The sequence below is a fragment of the Tasmannia lanceolata genome, unplaced genomic scaffold, assembly GCF_043159265.1.
Source record: "Tasmannia lanceolata isolate RefF3 unplaced genomic scaffold, GAP_Taslan_0.1 ptg000008l, whole genome shotgun sequence".
In the NCBI taxonomy this organism is placed as follows: domain Eukaryota; kingdom Viridiplantae; phylum Streptophyta; class Magnoliopsida; order Canellales; family Winteraceae; genus Tasmannia; species Tasmannia lanceolata.
In genome coordinates, this window is record NW_027518685.1 from 26,502,752 (window position 1) to 26,529,140 (window position 26,389).

Below are 26,389 nucleotides of genomic sequence, written 5' to 3' on the forward strand. Positions count from 1 at the left end.
GGCATGCATGGGGACCATGACCAAACAAAGGGCCCACTTGACCCTTAGGGAACTTGGGGAGGCCTTTTTGTTTTGGTTTTTAGTTGGTATTTTTCTTTAATATTAAAAGTTATGGTAGTTTGACCTTATATGTCATGAGTTTATGTTAGAGTAGGGATTTAAATGAGGGCTATATCGGTATTTTCATGCTTCATTATGTGAGGATTAAGTGGGGAGTCAAATCTCACAAAATTGAAGGCATTTGGGTTATGTTGGTTTATGAAAATAGAAAATTTTCACTCTTTTGGCTTCAACTTGGGTGGATCTTAGTGCTGATTTCAATTTTTTCCCTTCTAGTAAGTGATATCTTATTCTTCTTCTCTTTTCTTTTGTTTAGGGATTATTTATTGCTATTGATGAAATTATTTCTTGCTTAATCTCATAGTTTCTACCCTAGATATCCTTTGGTTTGTTGTGAAGAGATTTCTCGGGATACCAATCCTCAAAGCTGCAGTCTAAAGGTCAAGGCAACACCTTTTTCCAACAAGGCCGCCAAGGTCCTTTGTCCTTTGGTTTGTTTTGGGATTGTTTCATGTGTTATTAGTTGATTTAGTTCTATGATTAGATTTTTATGCCTTGGGATGTTTGAATTTGTTCCAATAGTCATCTTGGACTGATTTTAGTGTGTAAAACCTTCCCCAGTACTGCATCAACTGGTATAGGAGCCTATGTTAGCCTTATATTTTGTTACAATGAATTTCATTTGGGTGCAAGAGCCCAGTGTAGAGGGGGTCATCAAAAGCCTCCCAAGGTGCGAGACATGAAGATATAGAGACATTTAGAAGGAAAATTGAGCAACTAATCCTCCCAGGAGGTGAGACTGATGAAAAAATATGCATCGAAAGATCATGGTTTTAAGTTTAACCCTTTCTTTTACGGTGCTTCGTATTTTGAGTAGAGAGAGAGAGAGAGAGAGAGAGAGAGAGAGAGAGAGAGAGAGAGAGAGAGAGAAGAGATTTACCCAATTTGTGGAAATGAGGCCCTAAAGATTTCGATATCAAGGTTGATATCCCTGATTTCCTGTGGAGACGGTAACCTGAAGATTATATTGATTGGTTGAAGATGGTGGAACAAGTGTTCAATTTTAAAGATGTGATGGATCATACAAATCTGAAAAAATTATGCCGATATTGATTGGTTGAAGACTGTGGAACAAGTGTTCAACTATAAAGATGTGATGGATCATAGAAATCGAAAAAAATTATGGCAATGAAATTGAGGAAAAGTGCTTCGGCATGGTGGGAACCGCTCATGATAATGTGAGGAAAATTATGGCCATAAATGCTTCATGGAAGAAGATGAAGAAATTATGCGAGAAAGTCTACTGGAAAATTATTTATGGCACTTGTATCTGAAGTTTGAACATGCAAATTATGATGCAAGAAGATCAGAGTGTAGATAACTACCGGAAAGAGTTTAACCTTCTCATTGTTTGAAGTTGCATGACATAGAGGGTAGAACAGATCGTGGCACATTGTGTGAACTAACAATCTTTGCCATATAAGACATGGTTACTCTCCAAACATATTGCTTGTTGGCTGATGCTATAACGTAGGAATTAAGGTAGAAAGGCAACACAGGAGGGTAATGTTGTTTTATGATGCTATAACGTAGGAATTAAGGTAGAAAGGTAACGAAGGAGGGCAACAACATGATGGAATGCGAACGTGATCAACACATCGAGAAATTCCAATCCTGGGCAGCAAGATAACCGAGCAAGTGAAAGTAACTGCGAGGAAGTGCGATGACCCAATCCTAATGCTAAGTGAGAGGAAATTCACAATTTTTGACAGGTAGGGATTTTTAGAGGTGTCTCAATTGTAGGTTTGCCCATGATGGATACCGAAATACCCATACATATGGATGGTGTAAATGCTATTTAATGTTCGTTTAAGAAAGAACAACATGGGTAAGGCGATGATGGAAAAGAAAAACTTCTGATGGTAAAGATACATGGCGTGTCCTTATGATCACCTCAAATAGGGACATAGTTTCTCAGTCACTTGTACGATCTCCACATTATGGTGATCCGTAAGCAGGTGTGGAAAAAGCTAGAGCAAAGCAATTCCAAGTACAAAATTAAAGCCTACTAGCTCAAGAGATATCAAGAGTTGCACTTCCCTGGCATTGGGGAATCGCACAGTCGATGCTACGCATCAATTTATTGCCAAGATTTATGCTACTTATGTTTTGCCAGATATGTATGTTAGGGGAAAAACCTTTCGTTACTCTTATATATATCCCAGTGTAAAATTATTAAAAGATAAGAGAGTTCATTTGAGGAACCTTGTAGATATTGTCGCCTTGTTAGATGGCTCATTTACATTACAGTTACACTTCATGCATTCCTTTTCCTGTAAGTTTTGCAAGTCAGTTTATGCATAATCATACTGTTGATAATTGGGATGCAGTTCAACATATTTTGTTGTATTTGAAGGGTGCATTAGGTAGATGATTTTAAGATTTTTTAAAGAAAACAACCACTCAAGGGTGGGAAGATTTTCAAATTTAGATTGGACAATGTCACCTCTTGATGGACATTTGAGAACGGGATGCTGTACCTTTGTTGGATACACAAGGGGACTTGCTTGCCATTAGTTTGGGAGTACTTATTCCAAGCCAGGCATGGATGGCATATGCATTCGAGCTTGAGGGGGGAATCTTAAGAGTTCATATAGTTTAGTGAGATTTACATCATTGTTTCAGTATAATTCCTTAACTTTACATTTACTTTACATTATGAGGATGAGGCCTCTCTTTAGTGACCCTAAATGGCAAGTTATGTAATTAGTTGAGCTTTATATCCATATAAAGCATGCTGTTGTGGGGTTGGAGCTCAACCTCTACAAATTCTCTCCTCTCTTTTGTTACCTTTCTTATTCTTCTCCTCTCTTTATTTCTTCTTTCTTTTAATTCCTATCTTCCATATGAATTTGATGAAGATGCTTTATTATTAGATCAACAATGTCTGTCTGTTTTGCCTTATTTAAGATTTGTTACTGATAAATTTTTGGTCGATATATTTAGTTGGTGCACGTTTCATTATGATATTAAGTCCATTTTTTGTGGAGTCCATTTTGATGTATAATTTACTCGTTGGGTTTGTTCCAGGCATCTGAATCCTCATGGCAGTTAATGGGTTCTGATGCCGTCCAGTCTGGGCATTTGCTTTCTTCTCCACTCCAGGTGCAACAAAGGCATCAGGGTTTTATAGACGACAGGCATAAAGCCTCTGCTACTTCTGTTAGCTACATGAAGCCACTTCTATCTTCTACTGGTCAACTTTCTGTGGGTCCCACACACACTGATTTAATCAGCAGTCAGAAGGTGCATGAACAAATAAAATAGCAATTGACATGCATGGATTTAAATTTCGGTTTCGGACTTGGTCGAAACTGAAATGTCGGCCAAAATCCTGAAATTTCAGCCAAAACCCGGTAATAGAAAAAAATATTATTTTATTAGTTACGAAATTTTGGCCGAAATTTCGGATTAATACTATATTTTAAAAAACAAAAATCCAATTCCTCGAAATTTCAGATTTTGCAAAATTTCGGTTTCGGCCCCTGTCCAAAATTTTGGCTGGTGACATGTAAAGTTGGCTGTATTGTTTATATCTGCGGTAGATCCCATCTTAATTCTTCTTGGTCATACCCTTGTCGGTGTAGGCATCTGCTTCACAGGTCGTGCAACTTATGCCACTTCAGCATCCTGCTAGCAGGCCAACTACTGTGTCTCCCTCTCCTGGTTTTCTACGTCCTTCTCAAGGAATGACATCTGCCGGTAATCTGCCACAATTTCTGTTGATTAACCTTTTGCCTTTATGTGGTGAATAATATCACTAGTTTCTCCTGGTTTGTTCCAAACAGAGTAGTCCTGAATTTGCATCATGCTCCTTATTTTGTCTTGACCTTTGCTTGTTGTAGGTATGCTTAGACAGCACTCATATAGCACAGGTTTTGGTTCTGCGTTGAATATTGAAACCCTAGTTGCAGCTGCTGAGAGAAGGGATACTCCTATAGAGGTATCCAATGCAATTTTTTCTTGCATTTTTTGCTCACCCTGCTTATATTGTGTCTTATATTAGGAGTGCAGCTCGGGTTGGGTTGGATCGTGTTGAGGCCAACCCTAATCCTACCCGAGATAGCATTCTCTCAACCCTAACCAAACCCAATCCGAGCCTCGGGTTGAGGATTGTCAACCCTAATTCAACCCATCTAACCCAAAATAGGGTTGGGTTGAGTCATGTTGGGTTCGGGTTCACCTAGATCCAATCAGAAAATACAGTAACCCAATGAAAATCAAGATAAAATTAGAGGACGGAGGTCGAGTTCGGGTCAGTTTGGTCTTCCAAGGCCTCGACCCTAACCCAACCCAAAATTAAATCGGGTTGGCTTTTCCCAATCGTAACCCAACTCAACCCGAGGAAATGCCAACCGACCCGAGCCAAAATTGGGTTGAACCCGTTGGGTTCGGGTTGAGCCCGACCCTAGTTGCACCCCTATCATATATCCATCAGATGTTGGGAAATTTATATTTTCACTTCTTATATGCAGGCTCCCGGATCAGAGATTCAGGACAAGATATTATTTATGATTAATAATATTTCAGCTACAAATATAGATGCCAAAGCAAAAGAATTCACTGAAGTCCTGAAAGAGCAGTACTTTCCATGGTTTGCTCAGTATATGGTTATGAAAAGGTGAGAAAATGTTAAACAATGGGTTACACAGTTCTTTTATTTTTAAGGTTTTGGCTGTCCTGTCTCACTCATGGAGACCTTTTTTTCAGAGCAAGCATTGAGCCAAATTTCCATGACTTGTACTTGAAGTTCATTGATAAGATCAATTCAAAAGTTTTGAATAAGGAAATTGTGAAAGCTAGTTATGAAAATTGCAAGGTGCCCTCACTCAATTTGCCTCTACTTCCCCCTGGAAATTGTTATATTTATCAACGAATTATTTTTAGCTTTTATTTATTGTTTCAGGCTCTTTTACGGTCAGATCTCATAAAATCAAGTTCGGAAGAGCGATCCTTGCTGAAAAATCTGGGAAGTTGGCTTGGAAAATTCACAATTGGCAGGAATCAAGTATTACTGGCCCGTGAAATTGATCCTAAAGTATTAATAATCGAGGTATTTTCTGTGTTGCATCTGGTGCAATGTATACAAACCCATTGATTGTCTTGTAACTTTGTGTAGTGATTCAGCTTGGCCTTCAAGCTCGTTTCAAATTTTGGGTGTGGACGATCTACTCGGCTGATCGTTAATAGTATTTGGTGGTTCAACTGTTTTCTATATAACCAATGTGGCTTTACATTGACTGGGCCGTGTTGCACTTAGAGATCTGATTTTTGGTACACACCCTATCCATGATAGGGCCTTTTAAATGAATGCTTTGGATCCCCCAAAAACATGGGCCCACATGAGTTTTTGACGCTCGAGCTCAGATAATCAATCTGAGCTCAGAAACACTATTCTCATATATATATATATATATATATATATATATATATATATATATATATATATATATAAAGAGAGAGAGAGAGAGAGAGAGAGAGAGAGAGAGAGAGAGAGAGAGAGAGAGAGAGAGAGAGAGAGAGAGAGAGAGAGAGAGAGAGAGAGAGAGAGAGAGAGAAGGGTTTAGCAGCTAAGATAGCTGCTAACGAGTGCATAAAATAAGGTCGGGCCCATATGTTTTGGGTGATCCTAAGCATTCATCTCAAAGGCCTCATCATGGATGGGGTGTGTACGAAAAATCAGCTCCATTGGATCATCCTAACCCTTCCATTTGTGGGGTGAAAAAATGATCCGATTTGTGGACAAACAGTATCCGTCCATTTCCCACGCACAAATGGACACCCTAAGATGATCCAATGGAGCTGATTTTTGGTACACACCCCATCCATGATGGGGCGTTTGAGATGAATGCTTAGGATCACCCAAAACATGTCGGCCCAACCTTGTTTTATGCACTCGTTAGCATCTTTCTTAGCTGCTAACATTAGCAGCAACCCTTCTCTCACGCACGTGTTCCTGCGCTCGAGTGCAAAAAATTCATGTGGGCCCACATTTTTGGGGTGATGCAAACCTTTCGGTTGGAAGGCCCCCCCCCCCCCCCCCCCCCCCCCTGCACACACATATCGGTATTGGTCTTGTAATTGTTAAACACCATCTCTTTTGCCGTCCTGTTAATAATGACAAAAACATTGCTGTGTTTGTGTCTAACTGCCTGCAAATATCTCAAAACCAATGTGCTGGTACGAATTACTTCCCAAAAATCAAATTTCAAGTCCAAAAATATTATCATTTTTCCTCCAAAAAAATCGCCATTGTTATTCCATCTTGTCATAGAAAATTGCCAAACCAACTGTGATGTTTTTCTATGGCTGGTTGTCTAAGAAATCCAAGGGAAAACTCCTATACTCGTCCACCTATCAAGTATCAACACTCGGAAAGAACCGACTTCTATTTTTTTTTTTTTTCAGATAAAATATTATTCGACCCTATCAATAATCATACAAATTTTAAAGAAAGGACATAATAAATGATTCTCTATCAGATGAGTTAGTTGTTGCTAATCAAGGTCAGCCTCATCTGGTGTAGGGAGAAAATACATTTTTTTATGGGAAATGGGTGTGATTTGTTATCTAACCTATCTCCTCCTCTCCCTGACAACAAAAATGCTCTCGCTAGTTAAATGATCACAAAAATACCCCAATTTATAATAAAAATGTAAATATTTCAAGAAAATAGAAATGATTGGTGTTTCTGTAGTTCTAATAGAAATCTGCGACTAATATTTTTCACATCGGACATGATTGTTGTAGAGATCTTTGAATTCCTTTTCTAGGAAGTGTTGATTGGTAAATCTTCTTATTGTGTTTTTTTAAACGATTAATCTTCTAATTGTGTTCCCACTACTAATGCTCTTAGTTTTATGTGCCCAGGCATACGAAAAGGGATTGATGATTGCAGTAATTCCATTTACCTCAAAGGTGTATTGATCTTGAATATATCATCTCTTTGCTCTCTGAAGTTATTTTTCTTCCATTTTTTCATTTGCCGGTATTTGCTGCAGGTTTTAGAACCATGCCAAGGCAGTCTAGCTTATCGGGCTCCCAATCCCTGGACTATGGCCATCCTTGGTTTACTTGCTGAGATTTACGCGCTGCCAAACCTTAAAATGAACCTAAAATTCGACATTGAGGTGTTCGGAAGTTCTTTATTCTTTCTGATTTCTATTTATCGTTCTTTCCCTATTTTGAGCTTGCTGATTAACTATGAATAGTGCTACTTTTTTCATTCATTTTATCATTTATTCTTCTGTGGCATTTTAGGTTCTGTTTAAGAACCTTGGCGTCGATATGAAAGATGTAGAACAAACTTCACTTCTCAAAGACCGGGTTAGGGAAATTGAAGGAAATCCTGATTTTTCCAATAAAGAGAATAGTATATCCCATCCACAAACGATTACCGAAGCTAATTCAGGAATTATGTCTGCATTAAGTCAAGTTCAGCTGCAACCTGAGGTCGCCAAACCATCTCACCCCTGTGGCCATTCGAACGTATTGACCCAGGTCCATACATTCGGGGAGGATGACAAGATGGGAACCCTGAACTTGTCTGAACGACTCTCTTCTGGCCAGGGACTCTCACAAGTTACTCCATCTCAGTCACCACAGGTTTTGTTGGATACCATACTTAGTCATTGGTTTATTGTAATTAGATTGATTTGCATGTTTTGGTGAACATATAATGGTTGTGTTGTCCGCAGCTTCCGACACAAGCCCCTAATATTGGAACTCATGTCGTTGATCAATTTAATGCCTTGCGCATGCAGTTGCAATTTCAGAGGTTTGGAATTTTTTTTGGCTTGACTATCATGTATTTTTAACTGAGTCAGCTATTTCGTCATCTCTTTTAGCCCTGGTAGGCTTAATTGATAGATCTTAACACTCAGTTACTTATGACAGAATTGTTCCTATGGCCGTGGAGGGGGCCATCAAGGAGATATTATCTCTTATTGTTAAACGCAGTGCCACTATAGCATGCCATACAACGAGGGAACTTGTACTAAAGGTTAGTTACTTATTAAACTTGTTTCTTTTGTTACATATCTCCCCCTTTATTTGTCTGATCGTTTCTGTTTTGGACGCTAATCCTTCTTAATTTGCCAATTGGAATGGTAGGACTATGCTATGGAGTCAGATGAAAACCGCATATATAATGCTGCACACTTAATGATGGCAAGTCTAGCTGGAAGTTTAGCTCGTGTGACCTGCAAGGTTTCTTCTTTTCATCCCTTTGTTATAGTTCCAGCAAAATAAACGTTTGCTCGAAATGTTATAGTTCCAGAGTTTCTTGTGTATAATTACTGGTCTCTGCTATTTGGACATAATTGGATAATTATGGTTTTTGCCAGGAACCTCTTCGTGTTGCCATGAGAAGTCACTTGCACAGTTTGCTTCAAGGGTTATGTGATTCTAAAGAACTTTTTGAAGAAGCTGTGAAGCAAGTTACTAATGATCATCTTGATCTGGGTTGTGCATTGATTAAACAAGCTGCAATTGAGAAGGTAGGTGTACTTTTTCCTTTCATCATTCAAGCAGGTTTTTATGCTGTTGCGCAGTAATCTTTTGCTGATGCTATTATGTTATATCTATTTCCTTTTTTTCAAGGTCCATCTAGCATTTTTTTAACATTTGTGTCATTTGCAACCTATGAAGCACGGGTACGGGTACGGGTACGGGGTGCGGGTACGACACGACACGGGTACGTGGGTACGTGATTTGCCAAAAAAATCGGGTGCGGGTACGTTCGGGTACGCCGAATATAATAATATATTTTAATATTTTATTATATATTTATAAAAATTAAAATAAAATAAAATTGTAGAGCAATCAAATAACAATAACATCACCAAAATGGAAAATTCTAATATTACTCTTCATTTCATAAGTGATTAAGTTCCATATTTCATAACATGAGGCATCAATACATCATTCATTAGAAAAAAAAGTCTGTCACCAGTGTGTTGACCAGTGCCTGACAAGATGAATAATTTTTAGAGACCAAATTATGAGATTTTTTTTACTGGACTTTTGGGATTTAATAATGTTTGGACAAAATAGATTTTATGAATTTTTAAAATTTGAAAAATACCCCACCGTTTGGAAGTTAAGAAAGTTAAAATTTTGACCCGAGCCTTTTTCTTTGAATTTTGTACTAGAACTGGAGAGTTGACTTTTTTTCCTTTTAGATTTGGGTGTTGAAACTATTTTTAATAAATCCAAAAGGGGGGTATTCTGTTATTTACATGTAAATCTTAAGTAAATTGACAATCTACTTAAGTAAAATAGTAAAGACATTTACTTAAATGGTTTACACTTAACATGTAAATACCGAGTACAGGAAAGTAGAGAGAAGTACAGGAGAGGAAAGAGAAGCAGCAGGAAGAAGCAGGACGTGTCGGGTACGCGTGGTGCGCACCCGACACGCACACAACTACCAAAACCAGTTTTTTTTTTTTTTTTAAAACAAATGGGGTACGTACCCCAGACGTACTCGGGGCGTACCCGGACGTACCCGCACCCCATACGTGTCGGGTGCGGGAGCCCGGGGAGAGTACCCGTGCTTCCTAGTTTGCAACTCTTTTTCCTTCTATTTATATCAATTAGTGTGTATTTGTTTTCAAGTGTCAGATTCGTCAAGTGATATATTTCAGATGCATGTCACAGAGCTTATAGTAATGGATAAATGTATTTTTAGTCCATCTAAGGATTGTCACATTTTTTTGGTTTGCTGGCATCTATATGGTTGCTACTTGAAATCTGGAAGCTTTATGTTACTTGTGATGGCCTTTCGATGAAGATCTGGCATGCTTGTTGCTTCTTTGTCATGCTCAGCTTTTATTTATGTAGTGATACCGCTTTTATAGTTATACAGCTGCTAGTAGGAACAGCTAATTGCTGTTCTATGATCTGGTTTGGGTTTTAGTAATGCCATTCTGAATTCTTGATTTCCCTGACTATTCTAAGTTTGTTTTTCACACAATAATACTACTTATATATGGACACATGGGTGTGTTGGGTGCAACCTTCTCACAGGCACATATATTGTATAGTGTGTTGAACCCACGAAGCCCAGAAAATTTGTAATTGTAGACTCAACAATATATATATAGAAAACGGTTTCTACACACAAGTGTAGATAAGTTATCTACAAACTAGCTTAAAATATGGTGGAGGGCATATTGTTTGGGTGATCCAAACCATTCATTTGATTGGCCCTCACATAAATAGGGTGTCCATAAAAAATCAGCTCCATAGGATCATCCCAACCCTACGATTTGTGGAGGTAAAATGGACGTGTATAAACCTTCACAAATCTGTCCATTTTTTGCCTCCACGGTTCGAAGGGTTAGGATGATCCTATGGAGCTGATTTTTGTGGACACCCTACCTATGTGAGGGCCATTCAAATGAATGGTTTAGATCACCCAAACAATGTGGGCCTCCACTGTATTTTAAGCTAGTGTGTAGATAACTTATCTACACTTGTGTGTAGAAACTGTTCTCTTTATATATATATATAGAGAAAACGGTTCCTACACATATGTGTAGATAAGTTATCTACACACTAGCTTAAAATACAGTGAGGGCCACATTATTTGGGTGATCCAAACCATTCATTTTTAAGGCCCTCACATAGATAGGGTGTCCACAAAAAATCAGATCCAAAGGATCATCCTAACCATTTGACCTGTGGAGGCAAAAAATGGACTAATTTGTGAAGGTTTAAAGACATCCATTTTACCTCCACAAATCGTAGGGTTAAGATGATCCTATGGATCTGATTTTTTGTAGACACCCTATCTATGTGAGGGCCTTTAAAATGGATGGCTTGGATCACCCAAACAATGTGGGCCCCCACTGTATTTTAAGCTAGTGTGTAGAGAACTCTCTACACATATGTGTAGGAACCGTTTTCTCATATATATATATATATTTGAATGGTGAAGTATTTATTAAAATGAGAAAGCCTCCTTGACAGAGATGGCGAACTATATACCGAGGCAACATGAATAAAAGGAAAAAGGAACAGAATAGGAAATAGAACAAACCCAAAAAACATTAAGGAGGCAAATAATAAACTAGCTACCCGAAAAAAAATCAAGAGGCAAATAATAAAAAAGATGTACAGTCTCTTCTCAACCCCGGGCTGGGTGAAATGATCCGCCTCTCTTTTGGCCGATTGATACACATGGTGAAGTCTTGTCTTGCACCTCGGAAAAAAGGATCACTGGATCAGAATAGGAAAAAGAACAACCCCAAAAAACATCAAGGAGGCAAATAATAAAAAAGATGTAAAGTCTCTTTCTCAACCCCGGGCTGGGCGAAATGATCCGCCTCACTATTGGCTCATCGATACACACGGTGAAAAGTCTTGTCGTGCACTTCGACCATGTTCACAATTTCGTGAACATCGGCAAATCTCCAAGCGTATGGAACACCATCTTTAATCCACCTGATCACATTAAGAGAGATCACATTAAGAGAATCCTCTTCAGCAATATACGAATCAAGAGATTCCTGGTTCACAAGTCTGATCCCTCTGAGCAGAGCCTGTACCTCTGCATCCTTAGAATTTTTTTTGAAAGATGACAAATTTTATTGATATTGAAATAACACTGGGGACCAGAGGTCCCGGCATGTATTACAAAATATCATATGGTAAAAGGGCCAAGTATACCTAGGCCCAAAAAGGAAAATGTGAAACCATAACAAGAACAAGTACAAATCTCTTTCTTCCCTCCTTATGTCCACAGGGGACGCCTAGAAACCACAGTGACGCAGGGCTGTTCCAAGACAGGGCTGCACAACTAGGAAGTGCACTTTTCCAGTTCCTCCAGAGTTTGTTGGAGGTGGAAAACCGGCAGACCCATGAAGGCGGCATCCAGGTTTCTCTCCAAGAAACCAAGACTTTTGCGGATGAAGATCTTTTCTTCTATGTGTCTAATAGCCACCTCCCTACTGAGCTCCTTAGTACGTTTCCTCTTAGCTCTTTCCTCACTCACGAGCAGTTTGAAGAAAGGGTGATTGAACAAAGGCGAGTGAGATTCTTCCACTGGGACAAAACCACAAACACTGTAGAAGGAGAAAGGGCAATCTTTAGCATCTTGCTTAAAAATGTCTCAGAATTTCCTAAGTACATCCCCTGAGATCTCTTTACTGGTTGGATCATTGATGAACGCCCGCTCTTCTTCATAAACCATCGTTCGCATCCTGTGAAGGATTCTTTCCAAAACCAGGATCTCCATGAATAACTTCCTGCTTGGACCCCGGGGCAAGAATGAGAATCCTGCTTCTCGCTCATTTATGCCTACACAAATTTATAGTCAAGAGACCGAAGGAACCCAAGCGTTTCACCTTTAAACCTTTCCCCTATCAAACAGAAAGCTCCTTTAACAAAAAGTCCTTATTTTCTCGATAAGTGTGCCACACGCACTATGGGTTGAGAAAGGCTACCATAGATATTGCGTAACATATCCCACCATCCAAAAGACAAAAACCAGTTATACAAAATACTAGAATCGCTTAAGACTCAATTTTTAGCAAAAATTGGGGAGGGCCCCCCACCTATAAAGAGCTAGGCGGGGCTGCAGTAGCTTATCCCAAGGCAAAGCTACCCTAGACTTGGGAAAGAGATTATCCACCCGTCCAATTTTCCTCAATTTTCGCTTAAGGGCAAGGAGGGCATACTTCCTAATGCCAAACCTAGCAGATGTCAGGTATTCCTGACCCATGGCCTTTTTCCCCAGACCCCACGCACCTACTGAAGTCCAGTCTTGGGCATTGCACCATTAATTGATTGGACAGAGCCAACATTTGAATTGGGCAGTGGAGACAACGGTTCGCCGGGAGGCTTTTCTCCAGCACCGGAGAACCAGAAGCTAACGGTCCCGACGACTTACCAAAAAAAGTAGCGGTTTCAGAGGGAGAATTTAAGGCCACTGGCCATCCCTCAAGACAGGGGAGATCCAGACTAACCGATGACTCCAGTGGAATCTCTTGAATCTCAAATCCAACAGGATAATACCGATCAAGCATCCGAATATTAACAGGAGAACCTGATATACGCCAATGGGAGGTTAGGATTTTGGCCGACACAAAATTTAGACAATGTTGGTGGTTACCTTCCATTTTTGTCTCTAGGACCTTACCGAACAAACTCCCTAAGGCTTCCACCGTTGAAGTGGCCCAGGCATGCAGGGAGATACCATAAAAATTGACCCAGAGAGCTTCCTCACCCTGGGTATAATCCTTATGCCATGCTGAAAGAGACAAAAGACGATCCCCCAAGGCTTCAGGTCCCCTGGTTAGGATCTTATTGGCTTGCCTTTCCGTTTCAAATATCAATGGAAGCTCATTCTTAGCCAATGAATTGGGAAAGTGTAACGATGGAATTTCCCAGTGCTTCCGAGCCCAAAGCCACATATCCTCTAGGGTTCCTTTGATATCACTCCTTTTCCCTATCAGACATGACTTTAAAGAATCCATTCGAACACCCACCTCACCTCCGGAAATAGATAGCGAGGAAACCCCCCCTTCCAAATGAAGTAGAACATCCCTGCTATCAGGCCACAACCCACCCTTATCCAGAGAGGATGGAGGACTGACATAGGTCACCAGAGTTTGGTGTCTTTTAGTTTGCCAACACCAACGACACTTATCCCTCCATTTGAAGTTCACATATTCACAAGAAGAGCAAGACCAGGCTTCCTGTCTCCTATCCACTCCCTTCTTAGATTTCCATATGCAGTTCCCCCCTTCACATGTGGAACCGGTCTGGACATAAATGAAGCAGAGAGAGAGGGAGTGCTTTCTTTTGTTTATGCTGGCAACAATGACATTTGCTTTTCCACCTAAAGTTATAGTAGTTACAAAGGGAGCAGAACCAGTCCCCCGGCATCTTTTCTCCTATCAAATTTGGATGAAACCTAGAAGAGTTTCACTCCTTCCTTGAAGAGTAGGAGCTTTCTTTCCCTATTAAACATTGAAAATTATGAAATGGCTAAAAAGTGTAAAAACATAATAAATATGGGTTTGGTTTTCCTGGTTTTAGGAGCTTTTCATGCTTTCCTCTGCATCCTTAGAATGACAAACTCCAGTCATCCAGCAGTATATTTAATTATAAAATTGGAACTATAATAGGTAAGTAATTATACTGTTACGTTCTCCCCTAAAATCTTTAGAATCTGTGTTTTTTATGAAATGTATAAAGGGCGGCTTGGTACACGAGGCTCCCACTATTGCGGGGTCTGAGGCTCCCGTCATAAAAAAAGTTCATTTTTTATGAAATGTATATGAATGTAAATTTATGCCATGTACAATTTGGAAACAAACTGAAAATTTAAATCCGGAGTGTTGCACTGAAACCATAGAGTGAAAGTCCGACACATTTCCGATCTGAATACTGTGCTGTTTAGAAGGAAGGACCTGTGCAACATTGGGTGCTAATTGAACCTGGTTCTTGCAATATCTTGTTATATCCTTCCCTTGTCTCACACATTTGTAGCGATATAACTTTGTTCTTGCAATATCTTGTTATATCCTTCCCCGGTTTCACACATTTGTAGCGATATGTGTCATATATTGCAATATAAAAAACTTGGCCATCACTTGATTTTTTTTTCATGGCGTCTTTCTGGTCAAATAGGAATGGAAAACCTAAAAAATGTTGAAAAGGTCTAAATGCAAAAAATATGGAGTGAATGTGATCTTTTTTTTCTATTGGATGGAAAATTAGGTTGGATTTTAAAAGCTTGGTTGTGACACACGCTTACAAGAACATATGTCGTGGATGCTTCTGTATTTTCCAATCGAATTTAGGCAAGCTGAGATCTGTGTTGTTCAGCTGGATTTTTAGAATTGATATATCTGACAAATATAAAATTGATTATAATTTGTAAATTCTATTATGCCATATTGTGTACGGACTTTATGGAACACTATAACCCCACTCTTTTTACCATATGGATATGTTATTTTGTTTCTTACATTCAGATGCACTAGATTTCAGTAAAAATATTGCTGGATGGTTGTTTTTGTTGGCACATCAATTTGGAAAAGATGTTTACTTTTTTTAAATATTAAATATACACCCCAAAATAGTTATGTTTATATGAACTATTATTTATAATTTTATAACTGCCAGCCTGTTGAGTTTTACGATGTTACCATGTTTTTGTCACTGGAGCATGTGTCCGTATCTAAATTACGTAATTTGTAAAATAAAACAGGCCTCCTCAATTTTGTGTCGCCTGTGGGAAAAAGTGTGAAGAATCATTTTGTGCCAGGATGTGAAGTTTAAGAGAGGGCTCAGGCCCTTGTTGTTTTCTCATATGCAACTCTTAGAAGAGTTAAAAAGTTCTAATTGTAAATACGGGAGTTATTTAATTGTCGCTTGAAACTAAGTCATAATTGCTTGTAGGCCCAAGTTATTTAGTTTTTAATCCGATCGTCTTTGAGATAATTAAGAAAAAACCCTAAATGATGTTATTTTCATATTTTTTAAGAGTACACATGGCAATAGAGTCAGATTAATTTTGTCAGTTTAGTACGAAATCTATTACTTCTTTGTGAAAGCAACCAAATTTCGACTGAATATTGGAACTTTATATTCCTCATAAATGTTGAAAAAATATGCATCATTCTCGGAGAACCATACCATTCACTCCGAGAGTGTCTTTATGAAATCAACAAAACAAGTTAAGTCTTTGAAAATTTAATTGTTTTCATAAATCTTTAAAAACTTCAATATTCTAGGAAATCCGTTCCATTCACACACAGAGTCTAATGATTCATCATTTATCTTACTACTTGTATCTTGTTTATTTTGAAAATGATTTTCTGTAATTGAATTTGGTTTTCTATGTTTTTTTTTCTGCATATTATTGCAGGTATCACAAGATATTGATGGAGATATAGCTCCATCAGTTTCTTTTAGAAGGAAGCAGAGAGTCGGGGTCAGTTCTTCATTTTATGATGCTAGTACTTACACACAAAGCCCTTTTTCGCGTGTACCAGAGGCACTTCGACCCAAGCCTGGTCGCTTGTCTATTGCCCAACAGCGAGTTTATGAGGTTGAACATTTTCTGCTCTCCATGTGATTGCTATCAAGGTTTTAAATTTCGACCGCAATCGAAATTAACTGAAACTGAAATTTCGGGAAAATGCAAATTTTATTTTTTTTACAAGATTTTGGCCGAAACCGAAACCGAAACCGAAATCGAAATTTAAAACCTTGATTGCTAGTGCTGGTTTCAATGACATCTAATCGTTTCCCTTTTATTCTATTATATCGCCATTGTGTCAGGATTTTGTTAGGTTTCCATGGCAAAATCAGTCAAGCCAGAGTTCAAATGCTGAAGAGATGGACCCTGTTTCAGCGCTACTTAGGTGGTCTTTCTTAGCCTTTTCAATATTGTCGCTGCCTTCAACCTTTACAAAATACATAAGGATTTCAAATACTCATCCACTTTTACTCCTTTTCTTGATTATACAGTGCATCAACGCATGTTGGAGCCTCAGATGGTATTATCCAGCATGGCACAGATGTCAATGGTGCTGCCTCTTTATTTCCTTCAATTGTTGCAGCCACTGAGCAGCATTCGATGAAACCCTCCAATGCCGTGAAAGTGAGGAAAAATGTCATCTGTGCAACTTTATATTAACTGATGACCTAATTCTATGGTTTTAAATTTCGGCCAAAATACCCAAAATTTTGGCCGGAATTTCGGGAAATTGTAATTTTTAATTTTTTCCCAAAATGTCTGTAATTTCAGCTGAAATTTCGGCACAATAATGAAATTTGTTTTTACTGAATTTTGGCCAGAATTTCGGTTTTGGCTATGTCTGAAAGTGAAACCGAAATTTTAAACCTTGCCTAATTCCATTCCTACTGATGTGGTTTTATTTGGTTTGGTGTAAGGAGTTGGGAAGTGGCATATCAGAACCTCTATTGACGACAGCAGATACATTGGATAAGTACCATATATTAGCACAGAAGGTAGCAATTGTGCTGAACATAATATTTGGTAGCTCCATCGATGCATTAGGTAGTTGTTGGAGTCTACCTTTTTAATTTGATGTCTTAGTTCACGTTTTTTCTTTTTCAGCTGGAAACTTTTATCGCTAAAGATGGCAGAGATGCAGAAATTCAGGTAGCACTTCTTCTACCCCCTCATTTTTTTGTATATTAAGACGGACTAAAACCAAAATGTATGGCTATGGCTGTGTGTATTTTCATATCAATCTGGAACTCCTTGGATATCTTTTCTAGTATGTGATTTTCTCGTGTACATCTTCACAGTAAAGTCATTATTTCTACAGATAATTTGGACTATCTATGTCACAAATATCTCTGATTTTTTCAAAATATCACGTTTTTATTGTGATATTGTGATAAGACGACAAAAAACACGAAATAATCTCGAGATTTTAAAAATATAGTGATATTTTCATTTTTATCACAAAATATCGCGATAATATCACGATATTATCCTGATATTTTTATGATATTTTCATTTTATATTTTTTCTTAAATTTTATATATTTTTATATATTTTTACATAATTTTAATTTTTTCCCGATACAAACCCGAAATATATATATATATATATATATATATATATATATATATATATATATATATATATGAGGAAAGTGAAGCTACACCGCCGGTGTAGCTAACTTAGCTATACCGCCGGCTTAAAATACAATGGGCCCACATTGTTTTGGTGATCCAAACCATTCATTTGATTGGCCCTCACATAGATAGGGTGTCCACCAAAAATCAGCTCCATAGGATCATCCCAACCCTTCAAACTGTGGAGGCAAAAATGGACAAATTTTTGAAGGTTTTTACACGTTCATTTTTGCCTCCACAAATCGTAGGGTTGGGATGATTCTATGGAGCTGATTTTTGGTGGACACCCTATCTATGTGAGGGCCAATCAAATGAATTCTTTGGATCACCAAAACAATGTGGGCCCATTGTATTTTAAGCCGGCGGTGTAGCTTCACTTTCCTCTATATATATATATACCTCTATATATATATATATATATATATATGAGAGAACGGTTCCTACACATATGTGTAGATAAGTTATCTACACACTAGCTTAAAATATAGTGGGGGCCACATTATTTGGGTGATCCAAACGATTCATTTTTAAGGCCCTCACATAGATAGGGTGTCCACAAAAAATCAGATCCATAGGATCATCCTAACCATTCGAATTGTGGAGGCAAAAAATAGACTAATTTGTGAAGGTTTAAAGACATCCATTTTACCTCCACAAATCGTAGGGTTGGGATGATCCTATGGATGTGATTTTTTGTAGACACCCTATCTATGTGAGGGCCTTTAAAATGGATGGCTTGGATCACCCAAACAATGTGGGCCCCCACTGTATTTTAAGCTAGTGTGTAGAGAACTCTCTACACATATGTGTAGGAACCGTTTTCTCTCTCTCTCTCTCTCTTTATATATATATATATATATATATGAGGAATAAGATTGTGCGGTCGACCGCACCTAAGCTTAGGTGCGGTTGAGGGCCCAAACACATGGGTACCACATTTTTTGTGTTGATCAAAACCATTCATTTGCAAGGCCCTATCATAAATAGGGTGTGTACAAAAAATCAGGTCCATTGGATCATCCTAACCCGTCCAAAAGTCGAGGGCAAAAATGGGCAGATTTGTGGCAAACGGTGTCTGTCCATTTTGACCTCCACAAATGGATGGGTTAGGATGATCCTATGGAGCTGATTTTTTGTACATACCCCATCTATGTAAGGGCCTTTCAAATGAATGCTTTGGATCATCCTAACAAAGTGGGCCCACATGAGTTTGGGGCCCTTGACCGCACCTAAGCTTGGTGCGGTCGACCGCACAATCATTTTTCTCATATATATATATATATATATATATATATATAGAGGAAAAGGATTGTACGCTCGAGTGCCCAATCACATGGGTCCCACTTTTTTTGTGGTGATCCAAAGCATTCATTTGCAAGGTCCTATTATAGATAGGGTGTGTACCAAAAATCAGCTCCATTGAATCATCCTAACCCCTCCAAAATTGGAGGGCAAAAATGGGCAGATTTGTGGACACACAGTGTCTGTCCATTTTGACCTCCACAAATGGATGTGTTAGGATGATCCTATAGAGCTGATTTTTGGTACACACCCCATCTATGATAGGGCCTTTCAAATGAATGCTTTGGATCATCCTAACAAAGTGGAACCCCATGTGATTGGGCATTCGAGCGTACCATAAGCTTGGTACGCTCGAGCGTACAATCCTTTTCCTCATATATATATATGGGAAAAGTGAGTATGAGCGGCCCCTTATATGAGGTGACGGCTAGAAACACGGTGGGCCCACATTTTAGGAGTGATCCAAACCATTCATTTGATAGGCCTTGACATAGATAGGGTGTGCCCAAAAAATCAGCTCCATAGGATCGTCCCAACCCTTAGAACTGGGGAGGTGAAAAATGGAAAAAATTGGGCAAATTTATACCCACCCATTTTCACTTCCCCAGTTTGAAGGGTTGGGATGATCCTATGGTGCTGATTTTTTGGGCACACCCTATCTATGCTAGGGCCTATAAAATGAATGGTTTGGATCACCCCAAAAAAGTGGGCCCACCGTGTTTCTAGCCGTCACCTCATTTAAGCTTATATGAGGGGCCGCTCACACACACTCACACAGATATATATATGGTCACACACACACGCACACATTGATTAGAGGGACATATGACTGTATCTGCAACTGTTGATCTCAATGGTTTTATCTAAGGGTTGAGCCTGTTTTCAGGGAGTTATCGCTGAGGTTCCTGAAATCATACTCAGATGCGTAAGCCGGGATGAGGTTTCCCTGGCTATAGTCCAGAAGGTGTTATTATCTTTCTTGTGTTTTATAGACCATCTCAGTATCTGATTTAGTGTCGAATTTGTAATATCTGAAAATGTTGGGACAGGTTTTTAAGAGTTTATATGAGAATGCGTCTAACAGTCTTCACATTGCTTCTCATCTTGCAATTCTGGTCGCTATTCGAGATGTCTGCAAGCTTGTTGTCAAGGAATTAACAAGTTGGGTAAGTCTTTGATTCTGTCCATACATTAGAGGGATTGGTTGGTTTTTACTGAATTATTTTCATTGAGCCTTAATTTCCAATTTATAGTAATATTATTGAAATGAATGTGGCAGGTTGTTTGCATTTATATGGTGTTTTATTGTTATCCTGTTTCTGAAATTTTCTTTCTCCATGATTAGTAATTCTAATTCATATACATTCAATAGTTCGCTCTTGTAATTTAAAGAAACTCCCAACACAGCAAGTTTTGATGGTAAAAAGATTAAACCACTAAAGTACCCTTATATTGTTCTTCTTGTCTGTTTTTAGGTTGTTAGACACACACACACACACACACACACACTGTTTGGATGAGCAAGAGCTCAAAAAAATCATGTGGGCCCACATCGTTTGGATGATCCAAAGCATTCATTTGATAGGCCCTTACGTAGATAGGGTGTGCCCAAAAGATCAGCTCCATAGGATCATCCTAACCCTTCAATTTTTGGAGGTTAAAAATGGACAGATTTGTGAAGGTTTATACCCATCCACTTTAACCTCCACAAATCGAAGGGTCAGGATAATTCTGTGGAGCAGATTTTTTTGTGCACACTCTATCTATCTTTGGACTATCCAAATGAATGCTTTGGATCATCAAAACAATGTGGGCCCATATGTTTTTTTGAGCTCTTGCTCAGATAACTTGTCTGAGGTATCGCACAGAAAATGTTTCCCCTATATATATATATATATATATATATATATATATATATATATAGCAGAAGAGAAAGTCAGGAATTTTTTTCTTTTTTTCAGTAAATTCTGTCAAATTTACACGTCTACCCATTTATTGTCAAGATATTTTGTCTTTTTCCTGATAAATCTATATATATATATATATATAGCAGAAGAGAAAGCCAGGAATTTTTTTCAGTAAATTCTGTCAAATTTACACGTCTACCCATTTATTGTCAAGATATTTTTTGCCTTTTTTCCTTGTAAATCCTGACGTTTAGAGTTTAGACCACGTCTCTCTTTCCAATCCTTTTATGGCAAAACCGACACTGGGTCTTTCTCTCTCCACGCGCCCTCTTTCCAAAGCCCTATTTCTAGCTCTTTCTAAATCCCTTCTGGCTTCCTCTCTCTTCAAACCCTATACCATTGAATAAACCCGGAATTTCTTTCTGGTCTCTCTCTCTCTCTCTGTGCTTTCTTTACACGACGCAAGGTATGTAATTTTCTCCCCGGTTGGATTTTTGCCCCTAAGTCTTTCACTCTCTGATTGGTTTTTTTTTTGTAAACCATTGAATTGCAGGTTAGGGTTTCCCCTTCAATTGGGATTTTTTTGTTTGCAGGGCAACTTGAGATTAGTTGAAATTTCTATGATTCTTTTTTGGAAAACAGTTTTCTATTGTTAGGCTTTCACCTCCAATTAAAATTCTTATGGGTTGTTTGTAAAACTTTGAGTTGCGTGTTAGAGTTTCCCCTCCAATTGAGATTCTAATGGGTTTTATTGTAAACCTTTGAATTGCAGGTTATTCTTTCCCGTCTTCTAATTCAAACAAATCGCAAAACCGTAATCTTTGAATTTGATTTCTTTCGGCAAATAGAACTCCTTTTCTCTCCTCTGCCTATCAGTATGCCGTATATCAATCCTTAACCTTTTTATTCGCATAGGTAGAGAGGGTGGCAATCCTTCATATAGAATTATCTTTTAACATTCTATGAAAACCTTTCTCTTTTCTGGGTCTACAACTTAGTATTAAAGCATTTTTTTTGTTAATTTTCTTCATGGTTAATATTATTGAGTATGATTTACTATATAAGACATCCCATGTTCATATTCAAAATACAGCGTACTACAACTTAGTATTAAACCACTTTTTTGTTAATTTTCTTCATGGTTAATATTTTTTTTTTGAAAGCTAGAACGAACACAATTCATGGTTAATATTATTGAGTATGATTTAATATATAACAGCTTGCTGACATCCCATGTTCATATTCAAAATACAGCGTGTAAATTACAATAAATACAAATCCAACTCCTTCTCTTGAGTTCATATCTAATTGAATTAAGATTGAATTGGTTGTCTCCGTGACCAATATCCCACTATTCAAAATAGCCGTTAAACCTAATGTTTTCATGTAAAGTTGGTTACCCATAAAAAAAAGTTGGTTAGACATTAGCAAAATTAATTTTGAGCTGCTAAAACATCATGTATGCATGTGAAAAATAGTTAACTTCTACTACTTATTCAGTGCCCCAGAAACCCCCACTACCAGCCGATTGATTGATAATGCATCATTTACCATTCGTAACAATTTCTGTACTAAAGGCATGCCACTTTTACACTTTGCGAATGCCAACTGAGACTAAACAGGTTGCCATTCAAAAAAAAAAAAAAACAGACATGTTGCATGACTGGAAATTGCTCAATCCTTTTAAAAAAAATTTCTTTTTTATGTAGGGTAATTTCAATAGTTAAATTGAAGTTTTACAAGTTACAATAAATTAGGGGTGTATCTGTATCTTTTAATCCAGATATAATTTACTTCAGATATCTCTAACAGAGCATCAAAATTATAAATTAAATGATTACAAGCTTAGTTTAGTATAATAGTATGTATAATAATCACAAAGACATGGCGAAGTATTTATGAAATACAATGAAACATGACACTAGAAGTTAGGAGTTTAACCTAACCGAATATTTTATCACCCATGGATGCATTCTTTTCTACATCACATCTTTGAAGCATATTTTTATTCTGTGTGTGGTCATAGCAAAGACAAACTTTAGTTTTAGATGTTAGTTTCACACTTAGTTGTATCTCTACACTATGAATCAGTTAGCAGATGTGTACCATCTTTAGATCTCCTTTTCAATCTCCACTTTTTTAGAGGTTTGTAAATAAAAAATTTTGATTTGATAATCTTTATGTTTTTCTATATATGTTAGGTGTATGTATATGCCTAGGGGCATAATGATCATGTAATATTCTCTCTTTATATATAAGTACATAAGTGAGGGAGAGATTTTTCCCAACTCACTTTTTCTCCTCTTCATCTTCTCTGCAACATGGTGTCAGAGCCCTAGGGTTTTGATCCCCTAGGGACCACCATTGCTGCCCCCCTCACCAACCTCCTTCCTTCCTTCATATCCCTCGGCCTCCACCATCGTCGTCCCCCCTCACCAACCTCCCTCCTCCTCGACCTCACCTCTCTCCATCCCTCTCCCATCTCCGCCATTCCAACCCTAACCCCCTAGACCTTCCCCACATCTGCCCTAACCAACACCATCCCCCCTCCCCCGCACCCGTAACCACCCCATCCTCTCTCCGTATGCCCCTCCCTCCTGTATACCCCCGTATACCCCAAACCCCTCCTGTATACCCCCCTCCATCCTGTATAACCCACGTACCCACTCTCGTATACCCCCGTATCCCCTCTATTTCTCCCGTACTCCTCCCAACTACCGTAACCACTCTCTCTCTCTCTCACCCACCTCCCCGTAACCCACCCACAAACCCACCCGTGACCAAAAAGAAAAAAACCCTCCATTCCGTAACCTTTTCCCCCTTCTCTTCCCCAACAATCCCCCGACCATTTCCCCTCCCTGTCTCTAATATTTACTCTTTCTATTTCCTTTTTTTTACGAACCCTAATCCCCTTCCCTTCCCTCATGGATTAAATCTCTAATAATCTTCTCCTCTTTTCTCCGTGGCTCCGAATTCTTCTTATTTTCTTTTGTTTATATTTTTGTCTTCGAGGCTCTCTATGCCTTCGTTTTGTGGTGTTTCCTTTCGGAGCCGTGATCTCCATAATTGATTTCTCCAATCTCCATCCTTAGAGTTGCCTCTTCTCGTCTGCAGGCTTTTCGCTTTTGATTTTCTTCCCATGGATTCGCCCATCGTTGAGGATCCCTCCCTTGGGCAGCCTTCTGTGGCTCCTGTCCCTCCGCCACGCCCATCCTCCTCGTCTTATAGTCCCTCTTCGTCGGTGGATGGTTAATTCCCACCCATGACCATGGTCAAGCTTGATGGTTCCAATTACATAAATTGGGAAGTGGCTGTGGAGATGTACCTCATTGCTAAGGGAAGGTGTCCATTATTCGTCGTGATCCTCCTGCTACCACTAATCCCTCTTATGAGAAGTGGGAACATGATGATGCACTTATTCGTACTCTCCTCTGGCAGAGTATGACCCCTCAGATTGTCGGTACCATGATCAATCTTCCCACTTCGCGAAAGATTTGGGATTAGACCAAGGTTACCTGGAACGCGGTTCGTTCCGGTACGTGGTACGAGAACGGGTACAGGGTACGATGGTAGCCCGGTATGCGGTACGATGAGGGTAGGCTAATTCGGTTCGTTATTTCGGCTCGCGGGTCGAATTGGAGCGCAAATCTAGGTCGCTCTGGTACTATATTTATAATTTCTTATATATATTTTTACAACAATATCATTCTATAGTCCATACTACATACATTTAATAAACAAAACCTAAAGCCTCGTGTATGCCATTCATATATTTTCAAAATGAAAATTCCAGTTTCAATCTAATCCATAATATATAAAATTTGAAGATCTCCAAATATCACTAAATTAAGTACCAGCATATATTGCATTCCCAATCTTAAGTGAAAGCAAACAGAAAATAACTACCTAGTTCTGAAATAAAAACCTAAAAACATGAAAAAAACTAATAAACTATTGTGCGGGTCTCTTTCCCTAGTACACCGAGTGTTACCTCTCTCCCTTTCCTATGGATCGCTTGGGTCGTCAGTTTTGGCGATCCGGATCGCAAATGACCCACCTTTCGGGTCGGTGACCCCGGATCGCTCAGGTCATCTGTTCAGTCTTTTCAGTGCGAGTGTGAACTTGGAAAACACCATCGGGTGTCCTTTTCCTCTAGGACTGTTAGTCGGGCCTCGCACCCTTTTGATTTAGTGCATTTTAATGTATGAGGTCCCGCGCGGACTACCTCTATGTTTGGACATCGATATTTTGTTATCTTTATGGATGATTATGCACGCATGACTTGGCTTTATTTACTTAAGGATCGTTCCTAAGTTTTCTCTGTTTTTCGTACTTTTCATGCTGAAGTTACCAATCAATTTAATTGTACTCGCAAATGTCTTCGCACTTATAATGCACGGGAGTATTTCTCCAAATCACATGGTTTTGATGAGTTTCTCTCCACTCGTATTCTTTATCAATCTTCCTGTGCTCACACCTCTCAGCAAATGGTGTAGCCAAACAGTAGATGAGATCCTTACTAGATGGGGCCCGCACTCTTCTTCTCCAAATGCGAGTTCCAAAGACTTTTTGGGGTGATACCGTTCTTACTGCGACCTACCTTGCCAATCGGCTTCCTTCCTCGGTTCTCGGAGGTTCCTCAATCCTCACCCTTTGCTACTTTACGTCCTCGTCATGACCCGTTCCCTCTCACTCTTAGGATCTTTGGTTGTGTGTGCTTTGTCCACAACCTTGGTCTTGGTTTGGATAAGTTGGATCCTAGATCTGAACGATGTATCTTTTTAGGTTACTCACGAATGAGAAATGTTATTGTTACAACAGCCCACGCTTACGTTGGTCTTATGTCTCGGCAAATGCCACCTTCTTTGAGACTGAGTCCTACACTCCTACTTTCTCAGCCCTCCCTATGCTACCCCTCTCTCTCCTTATTTAGACCTTCCTCTACCTATTCCTGTTCTTCCTGACCCGGTAGTGACTCCCACCCCTTCTCCTCCATTACTAACGCCTCAGATTGTCCCTGTTTGCGAACCTTCTGCTCCATTATAGGTACCTGCTCGTCCACTACCAGTAACTAATAAGACCTATCAGCGCCGACTCAAATCTGCAGCTCATCCCTCTCCAGCAACGCCATCTCCAGCTCATCAAGAGATCCCTCTTCCATTTCAGAGGTACATGTCGACTCCCCTATTTCTTCTCGTACTCGTTCTCATAGTAGTGCTCATCCTATCTCTTCTGTTCTTTCCTATGATTCTCTCACTCATGTTTTTCGCAGTTTTGTGTATTTCTTGTCTTCTATTTCTTTGCCACAGTCCTTGCCTGCGGCACTTGATCACCCGCTATGGCAAGCAGCTATGGATCTTGAGATGGAGGCCCTTCAGGCCAATCAGACCTGTGATTTAGAACCTCTTCCTCCTGGTGCTCGTCCTGTT

General features: G+C 39.0%; 1 protein-coding gene across 5 annotated transcripts in view; it reads left to right on the forward strand.

The window, feature by feature from the left end:
• Nucleotides 1–26,389, forward strand: part of LOC143885003 (uncharacterized) — a 137,604-nt gene that overhangs the window by 45,372 nt on the left and 65,843 nt on the right. For 4 of the 5 annotated variants that reach the window (XM_077388933.1, XM_077388935.1, XM_077388936.1 and 1 more), the window contains exons 15-34: nt 3,151–3,366; nt 3,708–3,822; nt 3,966–4,063; nt 4,596–4,741; nt 4,831–4,939; nt 5,027–5,173; nt 6,991–7,038; nt 7,122–7,250; nt 7,381–7,725; nt 7,818–7,897; nt 8,017–8,122; nt 8,233–8,328; nt 8,466–8,618; nt 16,004–16,186; nt 16,420–16,502; nt 16,609–16,741; nt 17,035–17,112; nt 17,222–17,266; nt 19,940–20,017; nt 20,103–20,219. In XM_077388933.1, coding sequence (XP_077245048.1) covers nt 3,151–3,366; nt 3,708–3,822; nt 3,966–4,063; nt 4,596–4,741; nt 4,831–4,939; nt 5,027–5,173; nt 6,991–7,038; nt 7,122–7,250; nt 7,381–7,725; nt 7,818–7,897; nt 8,017–8,122; nt 8,233–8,328; nt 8,466–8,618; nt 16,004–16,186; nt 16,420–16,502; nt 16,609–16,741; nt 17,035–17,112; nt 17,222–17,266; nt 19,940–20,017; nt 20,103–20,219 — 2,505 coding nt within the window. The remainder of the gene's footprint in view (nt 1–3,150; nt 3,367–3,707; nt 3,823–3,965; nt 4,064–4,595; nt 4,742–4,830; nt 4,940–5,026; nt 5,174–6,990; nt 7,039–7,121; nt 7,251–7,380; nt 7,726–7,817; nt 7,898–8,016; nt 8,123–8,232; nt 8,329–8,465; nt 8,619–16,003; nt 16,187–16,419; nt 16,503–16,608; nt 16,742–17,034; nt 17,113–17,221; nt 17,267–19,939; nt 20,018–20,102; nt 20,220–26,389) is intronic. The other variant, XM_077388934.1, reaches the window with a different exon arrangement.